Raw genomic sequence first — 12,840 nt, 5'->3', positions numbered from 1 at the left:
CAATTCCCCCTAGCTAAGATTTGGAAACAGCCTAAATGCCCATCAGCAGATGAGTGGATTAAAAAACCGTGGTACATCTACACAATGGAGTACTACACTGCGGTAAAAAAGGAGTTCTTACCATTTGCAACACCATGGATGGAGATGGAGAGCATTATGCTAAGTGAAATAAGCCAGGCAGAGAAAGATAAATATCACATGATCTTACTCATTTGTGGAATATAATGAACAACATAAACTGATGAACAAAAATAGATCCAGAGACAGAGAAACATCAATCAGAACGTCAAACCTCAGGGAAGGTAGGGGAGGGTGGGGGTAAGGGGGAGAGATCAAGCAAAGGACTTATATGCATGTATGTAAGCCTAATCAATGGACACAGACAACAGGGGGGTGGGTGCATGAATTGGAGGTGGGGGGTAATGGGGGAATAAGGACACATATGTAATACCTTAATCAATAAAGAAATTAAAAAAAAAACTAAAAAGACATACACACCATCCAAAGGAGCTATTTCCTCTTATCCATCAGTCTCAGGGCTGGCAAAAGTGAGCCATAAAAGGGTGAATGAAAAGGAACCCACCTCGTAGGAGCTGGAGCTTCTAACTCTGACTTTCCCTACAAGAAAGGCAGGGCTAAGACAGGTGAGCTCCGTCCATCTTTGCAGAAGGCTCTGACTCCTGCATTTCAGTGGGGCTGATATATCTGCAAGGGCTTCCACCAAGGCAGCCAGAGTCATAGGTAAATAAAACTGTGCTTTTGGTTAATCGTAACTTAAAAATAGAAAAAGTGTAAGGACTTCACATTATAAAACTATATTTAAAGATAGATGAATCAAATCTTAAATCCTCAGAAAAAGTAGCAAACTTTGGTTTTACTCATGCATATTATGTCAGAACTTTTTGGATGCCTGGATCATCTTTGACCATCATATCTGTGAACTCAGCTCATCACCAATTCTCCCTGAATCATGGATGTGAAGCTCATTAAAGTTCACATATTACTGTTATTCCCCCAAATTTGGAGAGGAAATAGGCAGGCAGGTTCTTTCCCACAGTGGATATTTTAAAAAATTCTTAAGTATAATGCTTCCCCCCCCCCTCAAGACTTCTTTATTTAGTTTCTTATGTTAATACCTCTCTTCAGGTTAATGCAACTCACATTCAGATAACAGACATATTAGACGCTCACAGGAGTTTGCATAGTAGGGAGCTCTGTTGTTTTCCCAGCTTGGTCTTTATGGCCTGATTATCTTGTATTATTTCATTTATTTCTCCATAAAATACCTGAAATACAAAGATCTCAGGAAAAACAATAACAGCATTGGAAAGCAAGAAAGCAACCAACCAACCATTGTTCTTGAAATTTGAAAATATAAAACTAGGCTTGGTACTAAAGGGAAATGTACTTGTGGAGCTTTTAAAATATATATATTTGTATTGATTTCAGGGAGGAAGGGAAAGGCAGAGAGATAGAAACATCAATGACAAGAGAGAAATATTGATGGGCTGCCTCCTGCACACCCCCTACCAGGGATTGAGCCCACAACATGGGCATGTGCCCTGACTGGGAATCAAACTGTGACCTCCTGGTTCATTGATCGATGTTCAACCACTGAGCCACACTGCCCAGGCATTTATGGAGCTTTTCAATCCCAGGAAGGTCTGTCATAAAAAATAATACAACGTATAGATCACTTATTTTAATTAGGTTCACTTTAATAAAGTATATAGGAGTTTACAACTCAATTATTCATAAAAACTATCAGATACATAAGAGAGATCACACAAAGAGTGCAATAACATAAATCCAATAGTCTGCAAATAAGAGGTATTGCAAAAACAAAGTTGACTTTATAATTGTCTTTCCCCTTCCTTTTCCATGTTCACAGCCTCGAGATTGCATGCACATATTGTTTTCTGAGGTCTGATGGCCTCAATACTCCTTTCAGCTGGGTCAACCTCCTCATTTAGTCAATTCAAAATACAGCCAGCAGAGGGAGTGCACCTCTTCTCCATGGAATGAATGACATGGTCCATGGCCTGTATTTGGTTTCCAGTTCCTAAAAAAATGACCTGAAACATTTCCTCTTTCAAAGTAATATCTTGCAGGCCTGTTAGTGTTCTGGTCACTGTTTTCCTCCCAACACTATACATGAGTCAAGAATTTAGGACAAACCCTACTAAGTTTCATTCTCGTGGAAGAGAAGAGCATGCTTACTGTGGAAATGAAGCTCAGGCAATGGCTGCTTTATCCCACACTTATGTAGAACAACTTTAGTTTACTCAGAACTTTTTGGATGCCTGGATCTTCACTGAACATCATCTCTGTGAACTCAGCCCATCACCAATTCTCCCTGAATCATGGATGTGAAGCTCATTGAAGTTCAAATATTACTGTTATTTCCCCAAACTTGGAGCAGGAAAAAGCTGTGTCTGGTAGCGTTTTGATGATGGGATCCTGGGCATCACACATGGGCGGACTATTTCCTAATAAGAGTCAGGGAGCTGTTGGCAAATGGAACCAAATTTACTCATGCCAAATACCCACCGTCACCTCTTGGTATTCTTTGGATGCCTTTATTAGGAGGTCTTAACACCATGGCAAAATACATGGGAAACACACACACACACACACACACACACACACACACACACACACACACACACACACACACACCAGACGTTACATTCACATTTCCCAAATAGGAGTCTTTGGTAGACTCGGAGAATACACCTGACTTGTCGTTTCAGAGTGAAAAGGCTACGTCTTCTTTCACTCTCAAAGGCTCACTTTAACTGACATTGGTAAAAACCATTTCTGTAATTCCTTACTCAAAGGAATCAAACAGATCCCTTTAACATATATATACTGGTATATTACAGTGCAACGCAGATAACATTGCCTAGATTTCAAGAACAAAACATTGTTAGTATAAACTCAACACATATTGAGATTGCTGTGAAGTAGCTCAGACTAAATTTCTTATGTAATTATAAGTTATGGGAATACTGGACTAGACCACCAGTGGGTTGGTTAACATTAGCTGTTTTTACAAGCTATTCTAGAGTCCTTTCACACATAAACTTGCCCCTGCATTCTAGGGCACTCTGAGACCTGTTAGATCAAGGTGATTAGATACTTTTTGGTTGTTTCACAGAGTAAGGCTGGGGTCCTGCCAACCTTCCTTCATCCTTCCTTCTAGTCCATAAGTAATGAGAAAGGTGAGCCATTTCATTCTTATTTTGTGAATTACTCCAGTGTGGTGAGATTATCACAGGCTAGGCTGAAATGTAAGGAGAAACTGTTTACAGCAAAAAGGGAGGCAAGTAAAAATTAACGTAATATTCATTCATACCCCTTAAACACTTATTGGTATGGTCGTAATAGAGGGAGGTCATGTGAGGAAATGAAGTGGGAATAGGAACAAGGAAAATGAGCCAGGAAGACTTGCAGGGTAAAGAAAGAGCAGGAAAAAACTATGTCTGGCAGCATTTTGATGATGGGATCCTGGGCACCACATGTGGGAGGCCTGTTTCCTAATAAAAGACAAGGTGCAAATGAGGCAGATAGGACCAGGAAGTCAGAGAGCAAGGTGGCATTCTGGAAATCAATACATGGCTAGTGTAAATTCCCACATAGCTGAGCCAGCTTGTTGTTCTCAGCAACCTAGCAAATTTATTTTGTAGCAAAAGAACACAAAAACAATTCCCAACCTGATACTACTTTTTATTTTCAAGCATTTTGAAATTCCCCCTTAAGTGAACTTCACAAGTCACAAGTTTGCAAGTATCCTGGTGGTTCAAAACAAAAAACAACAACAACAAACGAACTACAAGTAGTAGTTAACAAAGGCATTGGAAACACTAAGAATTTATATTACATAATTTCATTTAAAATCTTCGTTTACTCCATCCGGCAAGATTGAAGGATCGGAACTCAGGGGTGGCTGTGGTGCTTACAAGGTGCTCCTGCCTCCTTAGAAGGTGTGGCCCTTTCAGCAGCTCTCCTATGTACCTTTAATCAAAGTAATCTGGGCTCCATATTTTTCAGAAACTTTGCAGTTTTCTCAAAAACTGCATCTGTGGACAGCAGCCATTCCACAGTTGACTGGCATATGTTCTCCAATTTCAATTCCAAAGACATAGCAGAGAATAACATTAAAGTGACTCCATTTTAAGTCATATCCTTCCTGGAAAAGAGCTTGATCCTACCCTTCTCTAGTTTCCTATATGGTAAAGTTTCCTATTTGACATAATTATACATATTATAGGATCTACGCTTTGGTGACTTTTCTTTATGGAATCAAATACAGCACGATGGAATTCCTATTGTCAAATCACTCTGGTGATTATGCTTATTTTATATAAACCTGCTATGAGTCCATCAAATGTCTGTTGAATATCATATATACATGTTGAAAACACTGATATACATGTATTTTAAAACTTAAATAATGGGTCAATAAAATAATGTATTTTTTCCTGGAGTTTATAAAGAAATATCTAGGTTACCAAATTAAACTCAGAGCTAATATAGGCATATAAACACATACTCACTAAACTACACATGTGAAATTTTCAACTCAACAATGAATGGGCCCCAAATGAAATAGAGTTACTGACCTAGATACCCTTAGGTCCTGCCACGCATTTTGTTCATTCCATTTCCCAATCTAATAAGGATTTTGGAGCTCAGGACTGTCTGGAAGCCCAAGAAACAGGTATGTGAACTATTTTTCACCACACAAAAGATAATTCATTATTTCAACAGTACCTGTTAGTCAATTAGTGCATGGTGTGATTCAATGCTTTATTCTGAATATATTCTGGCTCACTACGCTCCACTGAATTGAAAGGTCACAAGTTCCCGCATTTCCTATCAGATGTGCAAGGCAAGGAACACATGAAACAAACTAAAATAAGAAGTGCAGTATTTTGTTGACTATACATTTTTTCTCTTTAATATTAACCTATTGCAGTGTAGTTGCTGGAAACATGCATTTACTACTAATTCAAAGCACCCCGAGCACTCCTGATTCCCTTAAACTAAATTTTCCAGATTTCCAGATGCAGGATGGCCTCCGGCAAGAACATTTTACCTTTCAATGATGTATTTACCTTACATCCAAAGAAGATGATTGCAGAATTCACTAGCTGCAAGCTAATAATTAATATAATCCCATAGTCACAAAATTTTCATGTATCAGTAACAATACAACAGTAATTTGTATGTGTTTTTATTCATTTCCTATTCAAAAAGGTATTTAGGGTCTCTAACCATCATAAGTCTCCAGTGAGGAGAAAAACAGGTTACGTGTCCATGGTTGACAAAGGATTCAACTGCATAATAAAAACCACCATGATTTTATTTATTTTATCTTGAGAATTAAAATGGCTACTTGATTAGGAGGGTGTGATTAAAAAAAAAAAGGGAAAAACATTGGCAAGGCTGTTAGAGAGGTAGTAAGCCTTAATATTTGGAAGAGTGAGTTAGAATAACGGTCTACTTTCTAAGAGTTTCTGATTTGGGGTGAAAACTCCCCTGAATATTCTTATCCTCTTACCTTTGAAGGCTTTAATTAATAATATCAACGGGAGGAGTTTGGGGTGCAAAATTCCATATGCATCAGCTAAAACGAATTCATCCAACTGGAAAGATCATTTTGCATCCACTGTTACACAGAAAAATCAGAAATGATCACTGGGAGAAAGAAAACTCTTAGAATGAACATTTAACATCTAACTAAGTGAAAGATATTCATTTCTGGCACAAAAAAACCTCAGTTGGAAAACCATTGCTAGTAGCTCTGATCCAGTGCCAATTATTTCAGTTTATCCTTTAACCTGGACATTTAAAATAGGTGGAGACAAAACTAGAAAAAGTCTTAAAAAGCAGTTGTTCCTATTTTACTGCCAAGATCCATGAACTTTAAATTTAAAAACTTCACACCTCATCAAGTGCAATAGAATTTGACATTCAGGCTTGATTCTTGGATGAATTTCCAGGAATTCTTAAATCATTAATCTTGTTTGGTAAGCAACTTCCCCAATTTCTCCAGCTAATGGGGAAAAAAAAATCCCTAACATTTACTATAAGTCGCAGGAAGCTTTCACATTGAAACATGGTGTAGCAACTCTTCCAATTAAGTTGAATTTCCTCAGCAGAAGCCTTCCCATTGAGACATAAATTTCATTTTAAGGCACTAATAATAAAGGGTATGAAAACAGCTAGGGATGAGTCAGATCTTTCCAGAAAGAGAAAACATTTCAAAAACACAAGTCAGTCATCTATATGGCTTACTTCAACATCTAAAGAGGAGAGAGAATAAAGGTTTTCATGACTAACAGACTCAGCTCTTTTCCATTCTCCCATACAAACTTACTTACAAGTCTTAGATTTACATTCCTTAAGAGGCAGTAGAGAAAAATGGCAAGGGTTTGGAACAAACAAGCAAGCAAGCAAATCTAGTTTGTAGACTAGTCTCATGATTACTTAATTCCATAATGACAGCATGGAGTGCTCAGACCTAAGGTTTTTGAAGTACTTTTTAAGATCACATACCCAGTGATTGAAACTGTAACAAGGTGCTCTTTTCTATTGTTCTGAGGGGGAAATGTAGAAAAGTAATTAATTTTTCATGACCAGGTCAATGGAATTTGTTAATCACAAATAAAAAATTGTGAAGAAAAAGAAATCTACTCTGAAACCTGTTTCAGCAGGATTTTCTTACACCTTCCAATGAAATAAATTTCACCATGAGAAAAGAACTAAATAAAAATATCAGTTAGTGTAGGAGACAAATGCTAGTAAATGATTGTGGAGGTAGGCATTGTGGGGCAAGATTATCTTAAAGAAAAAATGCTTCCTATGCTCATGTACACACACACACACACACACACACACACACACACACACACACACACACACACACACACACACCTGTGCACTCATACTGATTTACAAAGCGGTGAGGATGTAGGGAAGGCTCAATACTAGGAGACATGAGCTCAGATATCTCATCCGTTTGCATTTCTACATAGGAAAAGATCTGACACACGTTAATACCCACAGACACACATGTGCGAGGGCCAGCCTGGATGGCACAGACTCAGAAACAGATGCAGAGAATCCTAGAGGTGCTGGTTTTACAGGAATGATTATATCTGCAGGCTTACACTTCCTCTTGATGTGCAGGATTTTTATCTTGCATTTCTTTCCAGAAATATCCCCTTTTCAAGGGTATTATGTCCTGGAGGGACTAATCTCGATTCCTCAATGGACATGACTCAGAACAGGAATTAAAACTAGCAATAACATGGCCCCTTTGGGGTTGGAGTAAAGTATTTCTGGATTTAAACAGATTCTGGGGCCCTAGCCATTTGGGCTCATGGATAGAGCTTCGGCCTGCAGACTGAGGGGTCCTAGGTTTGATTCTGGTCAAGGGCATATGCCCGGGTTGCTGGCTCGATCCCCAGTAGGGGGTGTGCAAGAGGCAGCCAGTCAATGATTCTCTCTCATCTATCTCTCTCTCCCTCTCTGAAATCAATAAAAATATATTTTAAAGAAACACACACACAAAAATCCCAGTTTCTGCGGGGGGGGGGGGGGGGGGAGGAGGGGAAGAGAAAGCCAAGTTCTGGGTAGAGCTGGAGATGGAAAAGCCTGAAAGTCCAGAAATCAACATAAACAAAAGACATGAGCATACTTAAAGGAGTTTTGACTAAGTATCATTGCAACTGAGTTTGTTGACGGATATCCTCCTCTGACCCAGGGAACTGAAAGATAATAATTGATATATTTCTTGTTAGGAAGGCTCAGCTGGGAGTGACGTGGTGGGTTACTGAGGGTGGGGTAGACACAGAGGCCTAAGGCTCAAGTATTGCTCCTAAGGTTTCTGCTTGCCTGATTTTGAAGGAAAGGGTGCTAAAGCAAAAGGATCAGCAGCTGGCAGCTCCGTAGTCCTGGAAGGAAGGGATGTGATGGAAACAGAGCCAGCTATGGACTGCCTGTTGGTTTGCGAAACAATTTTGTAGGCAGCAATGGGCTGGGCTTCAGGACTTGGCTCATCTTCTGGGCTATAGTGACGGGAATATTTGGATAAAGACTGGGGGCGGAATGCTTTGCCAGCCATGGGGCCTGAGGCAGCTTCTTTCTGAGGCTGAAGTCCTTTGTTTCTGTCGTTAAGATGGCCCCCAGATTCCAGGGAGGCTCCCCTGGGGGAGATGCTGTCAGGATGGTCTGCTGCTTGTACAGAATGGGAGGGGAGGTTGGATTGTTGGGCAAAACCAGCCATGGAATACTGAGATCGGACAGAGGAGTACACTGCTCTGTCAAGGCCTGAGAGCTGAGCGACCTCGTCTGTCTGACTGAGAAGACCAGCCTGTGTGGGCAACTCCTGGGAGGTGCTCTGGGCAACTGTTAACTCCTCCATACTTTTCTTCTTGGTAAAAGGAGCTCTTAAGAACACATCTGCCTCCTCTGGCTGGGCAGGAGCCACACTGCCCTTGGAGACAAAAGGGGCTTTGGAGAAAATGTCCATTTCGTCAGTTGGAACCCTTGAGCTCCTAAAGGGGGCTGTGGCAAAAACATCTGGCTCACCAACACCATCAGTGGCTGGTTGTGTGGGCGCTTGAAACTGGTTCTTTTTTCCACCTGGCACTGCCTTTGCTTGCTCAGTAGAGACTTCTGGCTGAGCGAATGGAATGGCTCCTCCCAGCTTCCCCTGCAGAGGCTTGCAGCTCTCGTCCTCGTCTTCAGATTCCATGAGGAGAGGTCGAGACCCACTGCAGTCTAGCATGTCCCCCTCGAGGTCAGTCCCTTCCTCCTCGCTGCTGTGGAATGAGCTGTTGCTTGAAGGGCCATCTCTGGCCAAGTAGTCAGATTCTAAATTGTTCTGTGTTTTTGTGTCAGGTACTCTGGAGGGGTCTGGATACAGGGGAAGGCCTTTAACGCCCGTTGATTCTTTAAAGTGCTCTACAGTTATTACAGGACAGGGATTGGGCTCTCTCTGGAGACCTAGAAAAGCACAAAATGCAGAATTAATGCACAGCTGGTTCAATTCTCCTTGGAACATTTAATGGTCAACCCACAGCAGTAACATTATGGGACCAAATAATAGATGTTGAACATGGAAAAGGAAAAACAGAAAAATAAAAGTCAGGCAAGGAAACTGCACACAAACTGGAACACAACCAATCACTGTCTCACATTTTGGGACATGATAAGCACAATGTACAGGAAAGGAAATGAAGACGTTAGGCACACAGACATTTAGTGCAGCTATGCAATGCTCCTACTCACGGGGCTAGGCACTGACACCTGCTCTAGCTGGCACTGGCACATGATGGAATGAAAACAAACCCAGCCACTCATCTTCACGTATACCATGATGGTTCTGGAGTATGCAGAAATACTGCCTGGGGACAAATTCAATTCAGTATCTGACAGGTGATCATGCTCTGCTGGTATCTGAGGACACCCATCCTTTGCCCCCAAACAGCAGCAAAACACAGCTGCTTGATAAATGCAAGTTTTCTTGCTGATTGACATAAAAGTACTTAAAACAGGAATACTAAAGGCACTTTCTCAGGGGAGGAGACATAAGCAAAATCCTATTAAATTTCAACATTAGCTAGAGTAGCCCTGGAATTTTGTTTTCTGTCTTCAAAGTTAGCAAAGATCTCCTCTGTTTAAATGATTTCATCTTAAATTTCTTTAAACAGAGCAAAATGTATGGGAAATTACAGAAGTATTAGCAATTTCTAATATACTAGTCTATTTCTATCTAGTTGAAGTGCCTCAGGGTGCTCTGGCTTTTAACATCAAATAGACAATTATCAGAATGCAAGAGAGCTTACCTTCCAAGAAATATTAGCAGGTTAGAAGTATGTCATTGGGCACATGTTAGCAAGAGGGTAGGAAAAAGGCATATGTAACTAAGCAAGAAGAATCCAGAGAAAGGGTGGTTGGGGGTAAAGGTATCATTTCATCATGGGTTTCCCAACCCACCAGGATAAGAACATTTGGTAAAAAAGATTTGGATTCTATAGATGACTTGGAACCTCTGTACAGAGGTAATTCAATCATCCCAACCCCACATAGTCCTCTCCCCTTCTAAGCAAACCATTTGCTCATAGAAACTTCTGCAAACAATATTCCCCTTTAAGTTTGCTTAAAGTAAGCACACGGAACACAGCTGAAGCAGCATCAAAATCAGTTTATTGGGAAACCAGTTACTTGGAGACATTACATTGTAAAGAGGTGCAGAGAGAGACCCGAACATTTTAGAAGATACTGTACAAAAATACTATACTCTTCTGAATCCTATAACTTTTGAGCAGTGTTTCTTTTTAAATAATTCTGACCTTAAATATTGTTTCCAGAAACAAAGGGTGTCCCCCCGCCTTTTTTAATTTCCCTTTCTAACAGTTGAAATACATTTGATGAATCCCACATTAGAGTCTTGAAGTTAAATTCTGTACTGGTGCAAATTGCTTTCTGAATAGCATTTGAAGAATAAGTTTATTTTGAAGAGGTTAAATTTTTCCTTGTGTTACGGCTTTAATATATGCACTTGCATGATATGAAAGCATTAGGGGTTAGGAAATAAAAGGAACACCTTCTCCCTTGCAATCTATGTGGAAAGACATGATCCTAACCTCTCAGGCAAGTTTACTGATATTAGATTTGTCACAGTGATTCCCAGATGATGATTTCTGGGAGGAAATTCAAATGAAAGGGGGAAGAGAAGTTTTCCAGAATAAGATTTGCCAAGCAAAGTGGTATGAGAGGCCCCCCACACTCTTTGAACCACTTTCTAACAGCATCAGATGCGCAAAGTTTTCAGTTGCCAAAACTAAGGCACAAATTCTTAACTTCCAAAACTACCCTGAAAGTTGATGTTATTAAGCTAGTTCTGTGGGAGAACAAAATGGCATTTAGGAAAAAAACATGGCAAGTTTACTCAAGCCAATGACTGATTCTGACATTATATAGATCAATAATGAAAATGAACACTAGTTTGACTAGAGTTAGTGTTTTGGGGAAATTTAAATTAAATTCAGTGAAATATATTTGTGTGCAGAGTTTGTCCCAAAGCAGTGATCTATAGAACGTGGGTCACCTTGGATGCCTGCAGTGTTCGATTACATTTTGAGAACTCTAAGTACCAATCAGGGGTGGCCATATCCAGAGTTGGACAGGATGGAAGAACATGCCAGATTTATCAAAATTACTTCAGTTAAAAAGTGGGTTCTTAGTCAAGTCAAATGGAAGCCTGCCAACTTAGAGCATATTCTATACCCTTCACAGTGAGCAATAGGAAAATCGTACTTAAAGTTCCAGCAGCTTTTAAAATTCACACACATAGCCACAAAAATACTTTAACATAGAGCTCAAAGGGAAAATCGGTCTCCTGTCCTTCAAAGCAAGGCCAGACTACTTCTTATCTCTTTCAGCATGAATCTGCTTACAGGATTGGAAGATACATGTAAAGGTTTCTCCTGAGAAGGCCAAGTCTCTCAACCTGTCCATTCTTTTTAGTAGAGTGGCAGTGTGACCAAGGCAGAAAGCAAACACCCTCTGCAATTCTCCAAGCTGGCACTTTGCAGACCAAAGAAATGCTGGTGGATATGGAAAAGCGCAGACAACCACATTCCCTCAGGGAATTTTGATGGTGACAGCACAAGAAACGGAGTAGTCAAGAGGAGAGATTCTAGATAACTGTAAACAGAAGGTAGACATTGAGTTTTGTTGGGTGTTAGAGGTCTTCTTTGGAACATGAGTGTGTTCTTGTAGGGAAAACACGTGTTTTCAGGGGCTGTGTATGAAGATAGCCTTCCACCATCAGGAAACATGTGCGAAGTAGTCTGCCTAGTAGCAATTGAAGGGTTTATACTAATTTAATCTCATGCCTTGGTCCAGTTCCTTGGGTAATTAATGGCATGCATAGCAGATGTCCTTGACCACAACCACAGAGCTCAATAAAGATAGTTGTTCTGGTGGGGGAGGGGGGGCAGGGAGATGGAGTTAAGGCCAGGACCTGACCACATAGTCTGCACAGGGTCTTCCTTATCAAGAAGCCTAAGGTAGGACATTTTGTTCTAAGTCCTCCAAACTGGGTCATGTCTCTTTTTATTTTGGTTGAGTATATTAAATTAAGCAACAAGTCAAAACATTTCTTTTTCTTGCTCTGATGTAGGATTGTATGCCAGGTTAAGGTTAAGCGCACTTTTCAAAACTCCATTTTAGTCTATTTTGAGGCTCCAAAATTATATAGATTTCAGTAAGAGCTCACATGCTTCAGAGAGTAGGAAAGGAGTCCCAAAAAATATTTGGTGACTTGGCAACTATCCTCACTAACTCTCTATTAACTTCCAAAGCAATGAAAAGTGTTGAATAATTTGGGAAAGGTTTATTCTGAAAATTTTATCAGGTGGACATAGTGAAGGTCATCAGCATGCTTTCTAAAAAATCAAATTGTGAAGACTTAAATTTCTGGCTGGTTATTCCTTAATACAATATATCATGCACAACCAGAATTTTACTTTCCTCTATAATAATTTCTATGACCTTTTGGCTTAGATGATCAAATTAAGCATTTGGTTTTACCATATGCTGTGTAGTTGCATTAAAACCCACGACTGGGGAATAAGGGATTTGCTAGGAGCCAATATTGGCTATTGATGCCGTGCCTCTCAAGCCAATGGAGCAATTAAATGAGAGAGATTTCTCCCTGGGCATAAAACTGCTATTGCCAACATAACATGTTTAATTAAATTGGCCTGGGTATATTAAAGATGAAATTAGAGGAGGATAGCTGCAAATCTGTACTCCATT

The 12,840-nt window shown here is 40.0% G+C and overlaps 1 protein-coding gene across 2 annotated transcripts in view; it reads right to left on the bottom strand.

Annotated features, from left to right (window-relative positions):
• Positions 1-7,756: 7,756 nt before the first annotated feature.
• AAK1 (AP2 associated kinase 1) overlaps positions 7,757-12,840 on the bottom strand; it is a 149,553-nt gene continuing 144,469 nt past the window's right edge. For both annotated transcript variants that reach the window (XM_080684708.1, XM_080684709.1), the window contains exon 17: positions 7,757-9,018. In XM_080684708.1, coding sequence (XP_080540834.1) covers positions 7,889-9,018 — 1,130 coding nt within the window. In that variant the 3' untranslated portion in view covers positions 7,757-7,888. The remainder of the gene's footprint in view (positions 9,019-12,840) is intronic.

This window comes from Plecotus auritus (genome assembly GCF_963455305.1).
Source record: "Plecotus auritus genome assembly, chromosome: 8".
In the NCBI taxonomy this organism is placed as follows: domain Eukaryota; kingdom Metazoa; phylum Chordata; class Mammalia; order Chiroptera; family Vespertilionidae; genus Plecotus; species Plecotus auritus.
Note: the sequence above shows the minus strand (reverse complement) of the source record. Positions and strands in the feature narration are given on the sequence as shown.